The sequence below is a fragment of the Galleria mellonella genome, unplaced genomic scaffold (assembly GCF_026898425.1).
Source record: "Galleria mellonella isolate WM207_F2 unplaced genomic scaffold, CSIRO_AGI_GalMel_v1 utg146, whole genome shotgun sequence".
Taxonomy (NCBI): domain Eukaryota; kingdom Metazoa; phylum Arthropoda; class Insecta; order Lepidoptera; family Pyralidae; genus Galleria; species Galleria mellonella.
In genome coordinates, this window is record NW_026441999.1 from 3,645,521 (window position 1) to 3,663,589 (window position 18,069).

At 36.0% G+C, this 18,069-nt stretch overlaps 2 protein-coding genes across 3 annotated transcripts; one reads left to right on the forward strand and one right to left on the reverse strand.

Annotated features, from left to right (window-relative positions):
* Positions 1–949: 949 nt before the first annotated feature.
* LOC116412846 (clumping factor A-like) lies at positions 950–4,606 on the reverse strand. 2 transcript variants are annotated; one of them, XM_052891809.1, is made up of 3 exons: positions 4,458–4,606; positions 2,903–3,650; positions 950–1,489 (listed from the first exon to the last, which is right to left on the reverse strand). In XM_052891809.1, exons 1-3 carry the CDS (start codon positions 4,518–4,520, stop codon positions 1,008–1,010), a joined length of 1,293 nt encoding a protein of 430 aa, XP_052747769.1. In that variant the 5' UTR covers positions 4,521–4,606; the 3' UTR covers positions 950–1,007. The 2 variants fall into 2 exon arrangements, with proteins under 2 accessions (XP_052747769.1, XP_052747770.1); XM_052891810.1 differs by having other exon boundaries at positions 1,355–1,485.
* Positions 4,607–5,578: 972 nt separating this feature from the next.
* LOC113523200 (proton-coupled amino acid transporter-like protein pathetic) lies at positions 5,579–16,378 on the forward strand. Its single transcript, XM_031908348.2, has 10 exons — positions 5,579–5,697; positions 7,100–7,215; positions 8,031–8,175; positions 8,554–8,684; positions 9,237–9,364; positions 10,128–10,244; positions 11,527–11,724; positions 13,695–13,800; positions 14,618–14,834; positions 15,825–16,378. The coding sequence occupies exons 1-10, from the start codon at positions 5,695–5,697 to the stop codon at positions 16,020–16,022; spliced, it is 1,359 nt and encodes a 452-aa protein (XP_031764208.1). The 5' UTR covers positions 5,579–5,694; the 3' UTR covers positions 16,023–16,378.
* Positions 16,379–18,069: the final 1,691 nt, after the last annotated feature.

The window sequence follows — 18,069 nt, forward strand, 5'->3', positions numbered from 1 at the left end:
GCGTAATTTCTGTTTTTTTTTTTTGGAGAATCATAAGTTTATATTGGTCCTTATAATAAAAATTTTGGGGGGGAAAGGGATTGTTAGTAACGGAGACTGAGAATCCCATTGCTAGCAATATACCCAACCAGGTCGACCTCCTCGCGGTTCCCTCTGGAAACTATCATGGTTAATTCCTGATGAATTCATTATGATAGGCTAACTGACCTGTTTTCATTCTCATCTATCACCCTTCACTGGTGCTCCGCCAGCGTATCCCGTTAGCGCAGGCAGGGTTACCATTCCATTTTCACCCATAAAAAAAAATTTGCTGTGATTTCAAATTAAAGTTTTAATTTTAAATATAACTTCTATAGAATTGGTGTCTCACAACTGATCTACTATTCGTAATATTCTTTTTAAACGGTTTTTAGCTAAAATCTTTGGTTTTTAGTGTATACCGTTAAATCGTTAACACGCTAAGAATTTTCCCATCGGTTGTCGGTACTTCAAGTTATGTGACCAACCTATTGACAATTTGGCTTGCTTATCCTGCGGCCTATGTCGGTTACTTTGGTTTTATTGTAGATATCCTCGTTTCGGATTCTATCACGCAAAGAGCCTACGAGCATAACTCTCTCCATTGGGGGAAAGGGATTGTTAGCAATGGAGCTTGATAGCCCCATTGCTAACAATATACCCTATTAGGTCGACCTCCACGTGATTCCCCCTGGAAAACATCGTGAATAATTCTTGTTGAATTCGTCACGATAGGTTAACTGACCTACTTCATGTGAATACTACCAGTGAATGATGACAGGTGAGCTGTCATCATTCACTGGTGCCCCGCCGGTGTATACCGACAGCGCGGGTGTACCATACCATTATCACCTATTAAAAAAAAGCTCTCTCCATTGATTGTTGAGGACGATTCATTTGAAAATCAAAGGAAAGTAATAATTACAATTAATTTATTAAAATATTTATTACTTACAAATATTTTTAATACTAAATTATTATTTGGTTTATTATGTTACGGAGTGAATAAATCTATTGGTATTAGACTGTCCGAGACCAAGACTAAAATAATTTGAATTGAACGGTTTGTAAAAATCCGAATAATAAGGAATTTGATGTTGATTACTAGGTCTGAATATATTTGCATTTGGATTACTATATGGTAACTGAGGTTTTATATTAACTTGAGGATAATGACCACTCCTTGTCGACATAGATGCATAAGGATAAGCATTATGCATCAGATCATCAGCTCCAATTATTTCCTCAGTCGAACTTACATCTTTACTTAGACCATTCATTGGTGTTTCTAATAGTTTTCTTGAATTTGCATCTAAAGCACTAAAAATATCTTTCTCGGAAATTTTCTGTACAATAACAGGTGTTACAGTTTTAGGAAAATGCTGTACAGGATAATTAAGTGTTTCAGGTAGTAGTCGTGTATGGTATATGTGCGGGGTATCTACTTCACCTGCATAGTTGCGGCGACTGTCTGAAACAAAAATTAAAAGATAATTGAAATTACTGATGTTGGAAAGAGTTGGAAAATACTTTTATAGATATTTTCTTTTTATTTCTAGTCGGTTTTTTATTAGTTTACTGTTTTCCCTGACTTGCGCCCTATACCTTTCTTTTTGTATTTTTTTACTATTTCTCCCAAGCTGTCTGTAAGACATTGCTTTTAGCGATAAGACCGCCTTTTGTATTTGCACATTCTGTACAAATACTCCTTGTATATTTCTCTTTTGTGCGCTTACTGCGCAATTATATTATTATTATTATTTATGCTTGATACCTATAATGCGTTGATATTGCTTAACTTGGTGATATGGGTGGGTAAAGGGATTATTAGTAATGAGAATCTAATAGGCCAATTGCTAGCAATACATCCTATCAGATCGACCTCCACGTAGTTCTCACTAGAAATCATCTTAGTAATTTTTTTAAAAAATTCGTCATGATGGTCCAACTGACCTGCATTCTTTACCCATCATACTTTACTAGTGCCCCACCAGCGTATACTGATAAGCAGGCGGGGTTACCATTCTATTATCACCTATTGAAAAAAAAAACATGAAAAAAAAACCATTTATTCTTTATCGATTTTATAAGTCCTAGATTTCATATCTATGTAAACACAGAAGCAGGAAGAGCATTAAACTTTTTTTTTATTACTAAAAAGTAATGAATGTGAAATTAATTTAATTAATTCCTAGCGGTAAGAATTACTTTATCTAAGACTATTGTTATTTTTTATAACTAGGTATAAACGTCGTTTGCATGGGTTCCTCTATCCCACTAGTATTTCTAGTACAAAGCAGCTGAAGGTCAAGGCCAATAAAATATGACATGCATGGAGCATGGATGCATAACATCTTACTCAGGAGTGGCAACGTATGATGGGTACTATGGGCATAATAGTACTGTTAAAGTCTATAGGCAATGGTTACCACTTTATATTAGGTGAGCTCTCAGCTTGTTCGCCATTCTAAGTGTCATAAAAAATCTAAGATTTTTTTTTTTTTTTTTTTTTTTTTTTTTTATACAACTTAGAATGGCAAACAAGCTGACGGCCCACCTGATGGAAAGTGGTAACCGTCGCCTATAGACATGAGCAGTACCATGGACATAACAGAGTATACTGTTTCGCCCATGATACCCCCCTGCGTTGCCATTCCTGAGGACTCAGATGTTATTCCTCTGTACCCAGTAAATTCACGCCATATCCCACCCTTCAAACCGAAACACAGCTATGCAAACACAACTGCTTCACGGTTGAAACACGAATGGGACAGAGGTACCCATGCAATTGACTTTTGTACAAAGTCTCCCTCTGTCTAAGATGCTAAGAAGATAAGGTAATAAAACTTATTGATGAAATTTAAGCAAAAGTATGTAGTCATACCAAAATCATTAACATTACTAATAGTTCTTGAGATATAATCGGGCTCTGCTACGGATTTCACATATTGTTCCACATTTACTGCAGTTTTTACAGCTGATTTAGCAGCTTCGTCTACAACAGGGTTTAACATTCTTCTTGTACCTTCAAAATTTAATAGACTGGTATCTGGTTTGTCTAATTGTATAGTATCTTCTGAAGTAAATTCTCTTACTAAGTTTTCTGGAGCTGAAATTCCCTCACGAAGTATGGGTGAATCATTGTTATCAAGACTGGATTCTTCTTGTTTATCACTTTTGTTCAAAACGTCTATCGGTTCATCAGATTTTTGCACATTATCCAAACTATCATCTGCTTTAGATTCATTATCAGGATTTTCATCCATTTTTACGGCATTTCTAGACTCGGAATTATCATCTAATTTGGAAACAGATGAATCGTCACCTGATCGTTCATTGTCATTTTTCGATTCCATCTCATTATCATTTTTGCTTTCTTTGTTATATAAATCATCAACAGCACCACTTGTTTTTAATTCCTCGTCTGCAAATTTTTCGGTTGCTTTTTTTACATTATCATCATTCACTGCCGATCTTTCTGTGCGTGATGCATCTCTGTCATTATCTGATTTTGCCAAAAATTCACTATCACTTAAAACATCCGTAATGGAATCCAGAGACGCAGCAACATTTGAACTTGTTTTACTAAATTCGTCAGTTTGTTCTTTGGCAATTCGTTCTTCTCCTTCTTCCTATGAATTAATTCGATCACGTTATTTATAACATTTTACACTTAAACTAAACAATATCATGCTACTCGCTGCAGTTTTTTTTTAAATAATGGAGTGGTGTTATTTCCTCATAATAAAAACAGTATGAAAATATAGTCATCATCATCATCGGACATGATATCAGCCTTTAACTGTCCACTGCTGAACATAAGCCTCACCCTTGGGGGGATTTTGGCAGTTGTTGCCACGCTTGGTAGGCGGATTAGCAACTGCAATTAGGCGTTGGAGATGTTTTAAGAGGGACGTTGATACCCATCTCTCGCTTTCCCTTAGTTGCCCCAATATGACACCCACGGAAAAGGAAGGGGTGGCCTATTCTATGCCAGGACCACACGTAAAAATTTTACATTTCTAAAGAGCATTGTACTGAATAGGATTTGCAAAGAGTACTACAGGCTGTTATAACCTTTAGTTTATTAGTACCTCGTCAGCGTATACCAATAGCGAAGGCGGGGTTACCAGTCTATTATCACCCATAAAAAAACCATTTACTGTACTTATTTTGTTATTTTTTTTTTTCATATTATTTGTTGTGTCTATTTCGTAAGCATTATCATCACCAAGTTGGTGATTATTATTATTATCTTTTAATAGTGGGTGATTTATTTTGTATTAGCAAACGAGCTTATTGTTTTAACGCAATTAGGTACAGTATAGACCACATTCTTGTTATTGAAATTTATTATCATTACTATTTATCTAGTAATGCTTATTTATTTTAATAATGATCTATCAATGACTGATTTTTAATTGAAAATGTACACTCACATCACTTTTAGTCAATTTTACAATACATAGCAGAGCAAAAATAAGATAAATGAACTTGTTCATGGTTAAAGGTATTATAATATAATTGTTCAGAATTATTAGTGTTACTTCAATAGTTTAAACAAAAGAACTAAATGCGTCAACTAAAAGGTCTCGTTTAGATTGGTTTGCCGTGAAATCGATTATAAAATACTTAGGTATCGTACGGTACGCGTTAAGAATTCATATTTCACTCACACTGTTTTTATGCTGATTAATGTTTACGCTTGTTTGCCGTGTTTGACAGTGGACTATAGGAATGCCTTATCGCTGATGTTAACGATCTAATTCTATCATAACCCTTTGTTTCTTATGTCCATTATTTGAACTGGGAGCATGCCTAATGAAGGGTTGTTTAAGCAACTGATTTGCTTATATGATCAGGTGTATTATTTATAATGTTGATTATTTATTAAACATATAAAAGTCTGTCGAAGTTTCTCTTTTAAAAAATGGGGAAAAGTTTGGTAAGTTAATGGATTAGGGATCTATTAATCATCATCATCATCATCATGTCAGCTATCTGATCACTGCTGAACATAGGAATCTCCCTTGGGGGTATTGCTAGTAGTTGCCACGCTTGGCAGGCGGGTTGGCAACCGCAATTAGACTTTGGTGATATTTTAAGAGGGATCGACGCTGCCATTTATCAACCATTAAATTCCCTTTGTCTCCTTTTACGAAAAAGAAAGGATTGCTCCATTCTATTTCGGGATCATACGGCAAGGAATCTACGGCTGCATTAAAATTTGGTTTAGTTAAAAGATGCCAGTGTGGCGATCAAATAAAAATACAATAATATTACTACTCTCTTTCAAATTCTTGGTCATTGTAAGAAGGGAATTTAAAATTAAAGCTACAAGCTATCTGGCCATCGTAGTATAATAGGTTATGTAGTTCTCTTATAAAGGAAGACCAGTGTCCAACAGAGGGCAACGATAACTTTAATTGGTTGTTAACAAATATACATTAACGGAATAATTAATATATAATATAAAGAAAACCTTTTAATGAAATTCTCCTTATCTATTATAGAGCGAAAGATGTCTTCTTTTATTGTCAGTTGAAAATGTCAGAAAAGATTTAGAATGTTTGACTTCTAGATTTAAGAAAATATTCTATTTTTTTATATATGTATTTTATTATAATGTCTATATTAAAAATTATTTGTTATATTTCTGTACTTGTATGAATTGAAATGGTATGTTGAATGTAATAATATGTTGTTCCAAAGTCATTCTGTGTCTTTCATTATGTTTTGGGTAGATTTTTTCTTCACGTTTTCTTAGTTTACATATTTTGATATAGTTACATAGTTCTATTTGGTTGGAAATGGGATGGTAACCCTGCCGATGCTGTCGGTATATACTGGCAAAGCACCTGTGGAGATGGATAGATGAAAATGAAAACACCTTATCATGACTAATTCGCCAGAGATTAATCACGACGGTTTCCAAAGGTGAGCACGTGAAAATTAATATGTTAGGGCATATTGCCAGCTGTGAAGTCATTAATCCCTTTTACTGACTATCCCTCTCCCCACTGTTCTGGTAGTTTAGTATTATGTTTGAAAAATGGAAACCTAAGATAAAAAATTCTTAGTAAGACACAAAAAATCTTTTTGTAATAAGGAAAAAGAAAATTTTATTTAGTTTTTCTATTAATTTACAAAAAGTAACAATTCGGCTAATTGTGAAACATCTCTTTTTTAATTCGGTTGAAAAGCCTAATTTCCATGGATTAATGATAATACCTGGTATGGTTTTATACTCAACATTTTTTTTTAATAACAACGAATAGTAAACCCATCTGCAGTGTGGTCCTGGCATAGAAGAAGACACCCCTTCATTTCCCCTGATTTCCCGTGGGTGTCATAAGAGACGACTAAGGGAATGATGGTCAAGAGATGGGCAGGAGCGTCACGTCACGGAACATCACGAAGCTTAACTGCGGTTGCCAACCCACCTGCCAAGCGTGTCAACTATTGGCAAAACCTCCCAATAAGAGGAGACCTATCTTTAGCAGTGGATAGTTAAAAACTGATATTATGATGATTAACAAGCAAATATAGAACATACCGTGGTGGTCGAAGAAGTATTACTAAGTAATCCTGTTTTATGGTTAATAGGTCATCTCGGTCTTCGCTTAAATACACATATTGTTTTTGTTAATGGATGATAATGGAATGGTAACCCCGCATGCGGTAACAGTATCGCTAGCTGACGGAGCATCAGTGAGGAATGATAAGTTAAAATAGAAGAGTTAAGATAATTATTTAAGTTAACTAGGCCCATCGTGAAGAATACACAAGGAATTCCAAAGTTTCTCTTTAAAAAAAAAGATATATTGCTAGCAATGGGATTGGTAGTCCATATTACTAACAATCACTTTCCTCCATACGCTTATGGTTAGGTCGTTATAACGAATTCACATGGAATTAAAAAAATCACTATGATGGTTTTCTGGGGCACGTAAAGGTCGTTCTGATGGGGTCCATTGTTAGTAGTTGTAGTAGTCGCTAAACTTTTTTATTAACAATCTAACAATTAGCTAGGTACAAATTTTTGGTACAGAGAGAGCTTAAATTTTCTGTAATTTTTTAGGCTGGTCTTAAACCGGCAGAGGGAGGAAGTGGCAATTTTAGAGCATTAGCACAAAATCAGCAAGAAGAAGATGCATTTGACTATGCACAGTTCAGAGATGTTCCTAAGCCGAGTGGGTGAGTGTATTTCATCATCATGTTACATTATCACCATCATATCAGTCTTCTGCTGAACATAAGCCTCTCCCTTGGAGGGTTTTGCCAGTAGTTGCCACGCTGGGCAGGCGTATTGGCAACCGCAGTTAGGCTTTAGAGATGTTTTAAGAGGGATGCTGCTGTCCTTCCGTCACCCTTCCTATGTTGCTTCTTTCGGCACCCATGTGAGAGGAAGGGATGTCCTATTCTATGCCAGGACCATACGGCCAAGTCACCTTCATATTTCGATATTAACCATTATTCTGCTCTATCCGTATTTAACCAGGGACAGTCTTAATCTTCCGGGTAATATATCGGGTAACAAAACAATATTAAACGACACCTACATAAAGACCTTCTTCTCGAATCACTTTGTCTATTGATGAAAACTGCTCTTCCTATTGAAAAAGTGCCACCGTTGTATAAAGATCTAAGCCTACAAATGACTGGAAGCGACATTGTTTCAGACTATGTGGAGAAGACGATAAAGTTGTTAACTATTCAATGCTAAACATTAGCCTTCACTTTGAGGGTTTTGCCAGTAGTAGTCATGCTTGGCAGGCGGGTTTGCAACCGCAGTTTAGGATTTAGTGATAATTTAAGAGGAACGCTGCTGCCCATCCCTCGAACATTTAGTTACCTCAGTTGCCTTTTACGATACCTACGGGAAAAAAGGGGCGACCTATCCTATATCGGGACCACACGGCCAAAGTAAAATGATCTTCCCGGAATCACACAAATATGATTTCAATAACTTTAAGTTTCAGTAATATTACACTTCTTGATTTTTTTTGTAGAGTCATTGGATCTGTAGCCCATATGATCAAAGGTGCTTTAGGAGGTGGAATTCTTGGTGGTCATGTTGCTTATATGAAAGCTGGTATTGCCATCGCTATACCTTTTAACATAATATGTGGTTTTTACATGACGTATTGCTTATACGTGAGTACTTTAATATTTTTTTCAAGTTTGTTTCCTTAACCACTTATAAAAACTAAATATATCGGACCTTAATTTTACCATCATATAATAATTTAAACTTATACAATTTTTTTAACACTAACAATTAATTATAAATAGTCTCCTAAGATACACAAGATACTGATAGCATTACCTCTTCGGATTGCAAACTTATCTTTTGCACAAAATATTTACCAGCTCTTGGGTCACTAGTAACCTCGATAAGGCGCGTTGCGATCATCTGATAAAAACACAACTGGGCCCCATGGATCCATGACCTGTACAGCAAATGGCAGGAAATAATAAGACCCTTCCAGATTTGAATTAATTAATACCTGGATTACATAAACAATTTTTCAGATTTTAGTTCACTCTGCACAAATTTTATATAGGCGAACCAGAATACCTTCTATGTCATATCCTGATGTAGGAGAAGCAGCTGTGGCTTGTTTTTCAAACCCAAAAGTTGCGAAGTATTCGAAAGTATTCAGGTCAATATTTATCATTAACTAATTTACGAAAGTATAAGAGTGTTCCACCACTTATTTTAAGAGGTGATGATGGAATTATAACCCCGCCTGCGGTGTACACTGGTGGGGCACTAGTGAGGGATGAGAGGTGAGGATAAAAAGATAATTAACCCATCGTGATCCAATTCAGCACGATGGTTTCCAGGGGAGACCACGTAGAGTTTTATCTAGTTGGGCATATTGCTAGCAATGGTGCCCTTAGTCTCCATTAATAACAATCCCTTCCCCCCTATTCCACTACTAGATGGGCTGACGACTTTAAATGCATTGCAGGGAGTCAGTGGATGCAGGTGGCTCTGGACCGTTCTTTATGGCAATCTATGGGGGAGACTTATTTTCAGCTGTAGACGGATATTGGCTGAGATGACGATGACGATGATGACATTAGTATTAGAGTCCAATTTTAGTTTGTTATTATAGTATTAACACATGCACTGTTATAATAATACAAGTTTTTAAACTTTTTTCTGGTTTTATTAGGAAATATAAAATATGATCTTATTTGTTGAACAGGTATACGATAGATGGGATTATATGTCTCGATTTATTTGGGTCATGTGCCTGCTACCAGCTGATTATTGCAAAATCAATTAAACAACTCGTAGAAAATACTCAAGAGACATCTTTGGAAGGTTTATCAGGTAAGCTGTATTTACTTTTTTATAGAAAGATCAGAGAGACCTTTACACAAAAGGTGCGTATGACTTTAAAAATGGATTCCCTATTCCTGTTTCTGACTCGAAGCAGCTTTCATGGTTTGAAGGATGGTAAGTGGCGGTGAAATTGCAAGAGATGAAGGCATTACTTCGTAGTTCTCAGAAATGGCAACGCATTAGGAATTCCAGTGGCATCATAGTGTATTCTACAACGCCCGTGGTGGTGTGTGTTCATTTTGTAGGCGACGGCTGCCACTTTTCTTCAGGTGGGCCATTAGTATTTTTTTGCCTAGAAAGGAACTATTTAAAATATGATCATAATGGTTAGCATATAAGAATGAAAGATAAACTACATATTTAAAAAAATGAAAAACAGTTTTCAAGTGAAGTACGTTTGTGAAAAACAGCATTTATTTCTTATGTAATGCTACCTGATCTGGCTCATGTCTATAGGCGACGGTTACCACTTTCCATCAGGTGGGCCGTCAGCTTGTTTGCCATTCTAAGTTGTATAAAAAAATGCTCTTATGTCCCCTAGGATACTTAACGATTAAACTATTCTATCTCTTAAGCTGAAGTAAACAACAAATGTTTAAAAAATTAACTAAAATCCTTTAACCACTTTCGGAGGTTAGCGTGAACCAACATCATGATAAGGGATTCTTATATACGTATATTAAAATATATCAATAAATTACCATAACGTCATTAGTGCTCATGTCTCTAAAAAAGTAACAACATCTTTAAGGTTATCCAAGCCTTCGGGTGTATTTGGCAGCAATAATTGTACCAATTATACTGATCTGTTTAGTTACACATTTGAAATGGTTGGCGCCTGTTTCTGCAGCAGCCAATGTCGTTATATGTAAGTTTAATTTCTATTTGTTAGTTAAAAAGCTAATTTTATTATTAAAATTATTGAAAATAAGAAAAAGAATTCGTTGCATCAACAATAGGAATCATAAAACATAACAATAGAAAACTAAATGACAATACTTATTAACAATATAAACGTGATGTGAGTTTGTTCATTCGTCTGTTATTGGTGCTTTGACGGCTAAGGTCAAGTCATGAAATTTGGAATACAGGTAGGTACTTTGAGATAGCCAATTAACATGTCCTGGTCACAGCGACGAGGTCGCGGGTAATAGCTAGTTAATCCATATTCATCATCAGTGATGGAGATAATACAGTATGTCTTTTTTCCAAGTCATCTAAAGACCTGATTAAGAGAACAAAGCATAATATATCTACCAGTACAAGCATGGGAGATCTAGAAATAAAACCATATACCAAGCCGCCTGCCCGTCATTAATAGGCTCATACTCTCCTAATGCACTATTATGTAAAATTTTATTATTACATTTATAATTTTTATCAATATAACAAATGTGGAAATGTATTTGTCACCTTATAGCGCCTTAGCGGCTTAATAAATCACTATGAAATATGATATACACGTAGTATATGAGATGGAGAAAGAGATAGGCTACTTTATACATAGGTCAGTTAACATATCTCGGTCACGCCGATGAAGTCGTGCGTAAAAACTAGTAAAGAACGATATCAGAAAATTATGAAAATAAAGCGAGAGGAGTCTTTCCCTGCTACTATGTCTATTGATTCCCATATTATTATAATCTAATTATTTCCATAATTTGGCTATTTCTGTTTACTTTACACAGCCTAACGCTATTAGACAAATGGCAAACAATCTATTGATAGATACATTTCCATTGTCTTAGAGATGAGATAGCAGCTTTGGCGTATTATTGCTTCTCGTGAACATGGGAATGACAGCATAAATATCAACCGTGGAAGTCTGGAAACCAATCTAGGTTTCCAGACTTTTCTTTTAAAGTGTGCTTTCACCGTGTAGTCCCGGTGTAGTCCACTCCTTCTTTTCTCGTGGGTGTCGTAAAAAGCGACTAAGGGAACTTAATGGAAGAGGGTAGCAGCGTCCCTCTTATGTTAAAACATCACTAAAACATCATCTCAATAAGTGCTAACTATTGGCAAAACTGTCCTTCTGGGGAAGGCTTATGTTCAGCAGTGAACAGTTTATGGTTGATGATGATATATGATGATGATGATGATGTATCTTTTATAAGGTTTTATTCTTAATTTTTTTTTTCACAATTATACAGTGTTCGCTATTGGAATGGCAGTACATTACGCGTTACATTTCAATCCATCATTCTCAAATTTGGTACCCGTAACGACAGTGTGGAGTTTCTTTGAATTCATAGGCATGAGTGTGTTCACTATGTCCTGTGCAGGAATTGTGATCCCAATAGAAAATAATATGAAGGAGCCAAAGAAATTCACGTTTGCTTTGATTATTGGTAAGTTCTTTTTTTTTTTTAAGCAACCAAAAATATAAGATAAAAGATTTATTGCACATAAAAATATTCAGTCATGGGCTTACAGAAATTTCAAAGAAATATGTATGTATAAAATGTAACATTATGCCTCGCACATTAGTGTCTAAACTAGGCCTAGCCTGTATCTTAGACACCAATGCCTTCAATTAGATACATGTTTTCGTGTAGTTTTGCTATATTACAATAGTACAAGATTCAGTAAACAATATGTTTTATATTACTAAAATAGGGTATCTTTAAAATAAATTACAATGTTGTATCAAAAAATGTGCTATTATTAGTAAAATAGATGTCATGCTTTGCATTGTTCAACTGGTCATTAGTGCGATGAAAAAATTGAAGCTGTTGTTACGTGAACAACTTTTTATTTGCAAAAAAACTGCAATTGAATGATTTAGTCCTTACAATCAGTGTAATTGAAATGTAGTTAATTGTCTCTGGAGAACTTATCACAAGAAGACAGTATTGATCACATAGTTTATTTTAAACTTTTGCGTTGTTTACACATATTTTAAACACACTATCGAGACTTACCAGAGGGAGACTTTGTACAAAAATCAATTGCTTGGGTACCTCTGTCCCATTCGTGTTTCAACAGTGATGCAGTTGTGTTTGCATGGCTGTGTTTCGGTTTGAAGGGTGGGATATGGCGTGAATTTACTGGGTACAGAGAAATAACACCCGAGTCCTCAGGAATGGCAACACATGGGGGGTATCATGGGCGAAACAGTATACTCTGTTATGTCCATAATACTGCTCATGTCTATAGGCGGCGGTTACCACTTTCCATCAGGTGGATCGTCAGTTTGTTTGCCATTCTAAGTTGTATAAAAAAAAAACTTAATGCGATGAAAAATTTTGCAGGTAAATAGTATTTACATACCTGCTTCTTTATTGCCGACGTGGATTGCATCATATCGTGGTCACGACAGCACTGTCGCTTCCCAAGCGTCGCAACTTGGTAAAATTCCCCCTCATGGGGAGGCCTATGTTCAGCAGTGGACAGCTAATGGCTGATGTGGTATAGTATGGACTCATGCTGCTGAAATTAAGCGGGGCGTGAGGAGATGTATTTGTAGACTTCCAAAATAACGATCGTTATCCAAAAATCGCTGTGACGGTAACCCTCACCTTTGGACTACATTACGTGCATACTATCAGGTGGGGCGTGATCACTTTGACTAGCTTCTTTAAGAAAAAAAAAAAATAGACCACAAAATAAAAATAAAAGAGGTGTGCAATATGGTAGCAATCTTTGACATGATGCAGATGATATCTTATTCTTTATGAGTATAAAGAACAATGACCTGTTCTATAAAATTTCTCTGCAACTTTGCACTCTATAACCTTCTCTATCACTTGGAATGCACTTACAATTTTTCAAATTTTAAAGATAATGCTACAATGCAATGTCAACTGTATAATGTGAACTATAAAGTACAAAATGGCAGAAAATTTTCTTGAAATAAGATCTTTATATTTTACTGAACTAGGTGTTATTTTGCGGAAGTCCATATCACTGGTTATTTGATTAGAATTATTCTGTTTAATTCCGCTACCATTAGTATGTGCATGGCTGCCAACACTTGAAGACTGACCACTATTACTATCGTAAGTTACAGAGTCTTGCATATTAGCCATCAATCTCCGACTACCATTTTGTCAACGCACGTTTTGCGACATGTTTCATTTCTAAACGAGGCATCTTCCAAAGTTTTATGCTACTTTGGGTGCCGAACGGTTAGCACTCTAATAATTTGACAGAAGGTGACTCGTTTATGGGTGAAACACGTTTCGCAAAATGTGCGTGAAAAAAATGGCAGTCTCTTGCAGTACACACATACTAACGGTATCCGAAGTTAGAATACGTAATGGTAGCCAAAGTAAATAATATCAATTTAATCAAATAACAAGACTTTTATATTTTTTAGGTATGATTTTCATTGTTTCGTGCACATTTTTGGTATCATTCTTTGGTTATGTTGCGTTTTTGGAAAAGAGCGATGCACCTTTAACAGTTAACTTTCCTATGACAACGTTAGTATAATTATATTATCTCACTCTGCTGTGTGGTGTAGGCATTAAATAGATCACCTCTTGTATTTCCGTGGGTATTATAAGAAATGACTAAGGGAACTTAATGAAAGAGAAATGTTTACCAGCGTCTCTCTTAAAACATCACTAAAAGCCTAATTGCAGTAGCCAACTTGTAAGCTAAGCATGCCAACTACGGGCAAAACTCCCCTTATAAGGAAGAGTTATGTTCAGCAGTAGAGATTTTACCAGAGAGCGACTTTGTACAATAGTTGATTGCTTGAGCATCTCTGTTTAATTCATGGTTCTACATTGAAACAGTTGTGTTTGCATGGCTGTGTTTCGGTTTGAATATAGCAGTGAATTTACAGGGTACAGAGAAATAACACCTGAGTCCTCAGGAATGGCAACGCATGAGGGGGGGGGGGGTCATGGGCGAAACAGTGTATTCTGTTATGTTCATGGTACTGCTCATGTCTATAAGCGACTGTCGTCACTTTCCATTAGGTGGGCCGTCAGCTTGTTTGCCATTCTAAGTTGCATAAAAAAAAAGAACTTAATGGTCGAGGGATATGCAGCAGCGTCCATCTTGAATTATCACCAAAGCTTAACTGGTTTTCAACCCGCGTGCCAAGCGTGGCAATTCCAGGCAAAACTCTCTTTATGGGAAAGATTTACGTTCAGCAATGGACAATTAACGGCTGGAATAATGATATTACAAATTAAAGAAATTTGGGAATTTCGGAGATTTAATATTTCCAGAGATTGTTCCTACAAACTGCAACAAATACATAGATAAATCTATTTTTTTTTGTTACAGTTGGCCTATGATTCTTAAAGGTGCTATAGCATTGATGATATACGTGACCCATGCTATCAATTTTTGGGTACCCTTCAACCTATGTTTTCACTACATCAAACCAAAGCACAACCAGCTTAAGATAATTCAATGGGAATTGTTTTATAGGATTTTATTCGTGATTTTGATTTCAGTTGTCGCTATAATATTCCCAAATATTAATGCGCTGATGGGATTCGTAAGTAAATTATGTTTTTTATGTGTAAATCTTGGCTGTGTGATCCCAGCATAGAATAAGCCACCCTTCTTATTCTCGTGGGTGTCGTAAGAGGCGATTAAGGGAGGGCGAGGGATGGATAGCGGCAGTCTCTCTTAAAACATCTCTAAAGCATAACTACGGTTGTTTATCCGCCTGGCAAGCATGGCGACTACTGGCAAAATTCCCCATGAGGGAGGCTTATGTCCAATAGTGGACAATTAAAGGCTGATATGATGATATGATAGAGGGAGGGAGACTTTGTACAAAAGTCGTTTGCTTGTACCTCTGTCCCATTCGTGTTTCAACCGTAAAGCAGTTATGTTTGCATGGCTGTGTTTAGGTTTGAAGGGTGGGATATGGCGTGAATTTACAGGGTGTAGAGGAATAACACCTGAGTCCTTAGGAATGGCAACGCATGGGGTGGTATCATGGGCGAAACAGTATACTCTGTTATGTTCATGGTACTGCTTATGTCTATAGGCGACGGTTACCACTTTTCATCAGGTGGGTCGTCAGCTTGGTTGCCATTCTAAGTTGTATAAAAAAAGGATTTCAAAAGTAATAATCAAAATCGGCGAAAAAGAATAAAAAAAAAACTTTGTAGTCGCCATAATGTGGATTATTAGTACCAGGTGGGGATTTGCTAGCCTCATTATTACTAGCGACCAGGATCAGAAATGCGCATGTGACACCCATAGTGTTGCAGGCATCAGCATAGGCTATAGTGACCGTTTTCCATCAGAAGGGCTGTTGCTTGTCAGTTAGTTTACTTTGTACAATGTGTGTGTGAATGCACCTGGAATTCAGAACGATTATTTCTAGGGGGACTACCTGTAGCTAACTGTACCTACGTAATCTGCATTATTAATAATCCCTTCCCCTTTCTAGTGGAGGGTCGTCCTACACTGCGTTTGCCTGCGGGGACGCCAAGATTTATTATATTAGTAAAATGTAACATAATTTTTACAGCTCGGCGCCTTCTGTTTATCGAACATGGCATTCATTTGGCCAAATTTAATCAATTTACTCGTAATTTGGGACAGGCCTGGATTAGGCAAATATAAATGGAGATTATGGAGAGCGCTGATTTTAATATTCATCGGTATTTTTATTTTAATATGTGGTTCCATCGTCAATATGAGTGAGCTGATGTTGGTATTTGTATAACTAGGAGAACGTATATGAAATGTATGAACGTGTATTTCAATACTAGTTATATATCGCGGCTTTGTCAGCGTACACTTCCTTCTCATTGGGAATTTTCATGGGAAATCTACATAATTTTTATAGGAGTGTCAATTGTATGAATAAAATCTTTTAAGATTTTATGTACTCTAGTACATCCTATTGGAAAATTAAAAGAAGTGTGGGTTAGGCTGTTAGTTTTACAGTATCTTCTGTAACATTTACAGTGCTGTTCATTTCTAAGGGGCGATGGTTATCAATTTCAAGTGGTCCGTAAACTTGTTTGCAATTCTCTCAAATAAAAATAATGAATAAAATAAATCTGTTTTTGATATATATTTTTTTTATTTTATGTCCTAAGAAAATGGTTTTGAATGTAAATTAAATATTTCATAATAGTTACTTACTGTGAATATCTAGATTTTTTTTTATATTTTGATAATAAAATTGGCTTTTTAATAAAAATTAATTGTTTGAATCTTTCTCTTTAACTGTTTAAAAGTTTCAGCATAGAATGGGCCATCCCTTCCTTTCCTGGGTGTTTTGGGTGTTATCATAAGTCTCTTCCTTGGGGTTTGCTAGTACAGACTACAGTATTTTCAAAGAGGATACATAAAGGTTTCTTCGATTCGAAAGATTGGCAACGCGCACGTCCTTAGTGTTGCAGGCGTCCATAGGCTACAGTAACCGTTTACCATCAGACGGGCTGTATACTTGTTTTCCATCTTCGTGGTATAAAACAAATGCTACACTTGGTAGGCGGAATAGCAACCGCAGTTAGATTTTGGTGATGTTTTAAGACGGACGCTGCTGCCTATCTCTCGCCCTCCCTTAGTCGCCTCTTATAACACCCACGGGAAAGAAAAGCATGGTCTATTCTATGCTGGGACCACACGGCAATATTATTAATATAATAAATTATGACTAGACGATATCAGCGTATGGGCAATGTTAAAGAAATATGTATACGAAGAGCAATAGATGTTAAAACAAGAATTTTTATAACTTTCGTTTGTCTGCATGTTTGTTCTGGCATCACGCAAAAATTATTCCGAGAAGAATGAAGTTTTTATTTTTAAATTTTTTTTTGTGAAATTTGAATGACATTTCCACTCAATAAATTTTTAAACTTTAAACAATTTTTTAAAATGTTTTCGTGTTACGTCATGTGAACTATAGTGTGTATTTTATTGATTTTCCTACATACGAAATCCACGCGTTCGAAGTAGTGGGAAAAAGCTAGTGGCATTTATAAATAAATACCGATAACACTCAAATAGCGTGACAAAGTAGCATAGCAAAATGAAATTTCTATATTAATATAGTTTTATATTAGCAAAATATTTTATTTATTTACCCAAAAATTGGATTTTGCGTTATAAATTCTTAATTATTAATTTAATGAGAGGTAAAGAGGTTTCTTCAGGATCGGCAATGCGTACTTTATGCTCCTGGTATTGCAGGCGTTTATAAGCTACGGTAACTGCTTACCAACAGGTGGGGCCGTATGCTTGTTTGCCATTCTAAGTTGTATAAAAAAAAACTGACCTGCTTTCATCGTCATTTATCACTGGTGACCCGCTAGTATACGAGTATACTGATAGCGCAGGCGGGGTACCATTCCATTATCACCCATTAAAAAAACCACGATGGGTTTCTAGAGGGGACCGCGAGGAAGTCGATTTGACAGGGTATATTTTTAGTAATGGATTACCATTTATTACTAACAATCCCTTCCTTCTCTATGATGAAAAATTATCATGAGTGATCAATTTAACCCCCTTTTTGGGGAGGCCTATTTTCAGTATGATGATAATGATCAATTTAGATCTCATTAGATATCTGAATACTGGCCTGGTCTGAGTACTTGCCACTACTTCGCATGGGTTATTTCAAGGCACTTTCTTCCACGCACAACCATTCTTTGGAATCAACTTTCAGCAGCAGTATTTCCGAACCGATACGACAACCTAACCTTCAAGAAAAGAGTATATTCCTTTTTAAAAGGCCGGCAGCACACCTGCAATGC

What these genes read in the sequence shown, in the direction of transcription:
- LOC116412846 (XM_052891809.1), bottom strand. Translation starts at nt 4,520, where the DNA reads ATGAACAAGTTCATTTATCTTATTTTTGCTCTGCTATGTATTGTAAAA. An exon ending in TAAAATTGACTAAAAGTGAT is followed by an intron (nt 3,651 to 4,457) that starts GTGAGTGTACAT and finishes ATTAATTCATAG; the next exon opens with GAAGAAGGAGAAGAACGAAT. An exon ending in TAGTAATGTTAATGATTTTG is followed by an intron (nt 1,490 to 2,902) that starts GTATGACTACAT and finishes TTTTTGTTTCAG; the next exon opens with ACAGTCGCCGCAACTATGCA.
- LOC113523200 (XM_031908348.2), top strand. An exon ending in AAGTATTCGAAAGTATTCAG is followed by an intron (nt 8,685 to 9,236) that starts GTCAATATTTAT and finishes TTTGTTGAACAG; the next exon opens with GTATACGATAGATGGGATTA. An exon ending in CACGTTTGCTTTGATTATTG is followed by an intron (nt 11,725 to 13,694) that starts GTAAGTTCTTTT and finishes TATATTTTTTAG; the next exon opens with GTATGATTTTCATTGTTTCG.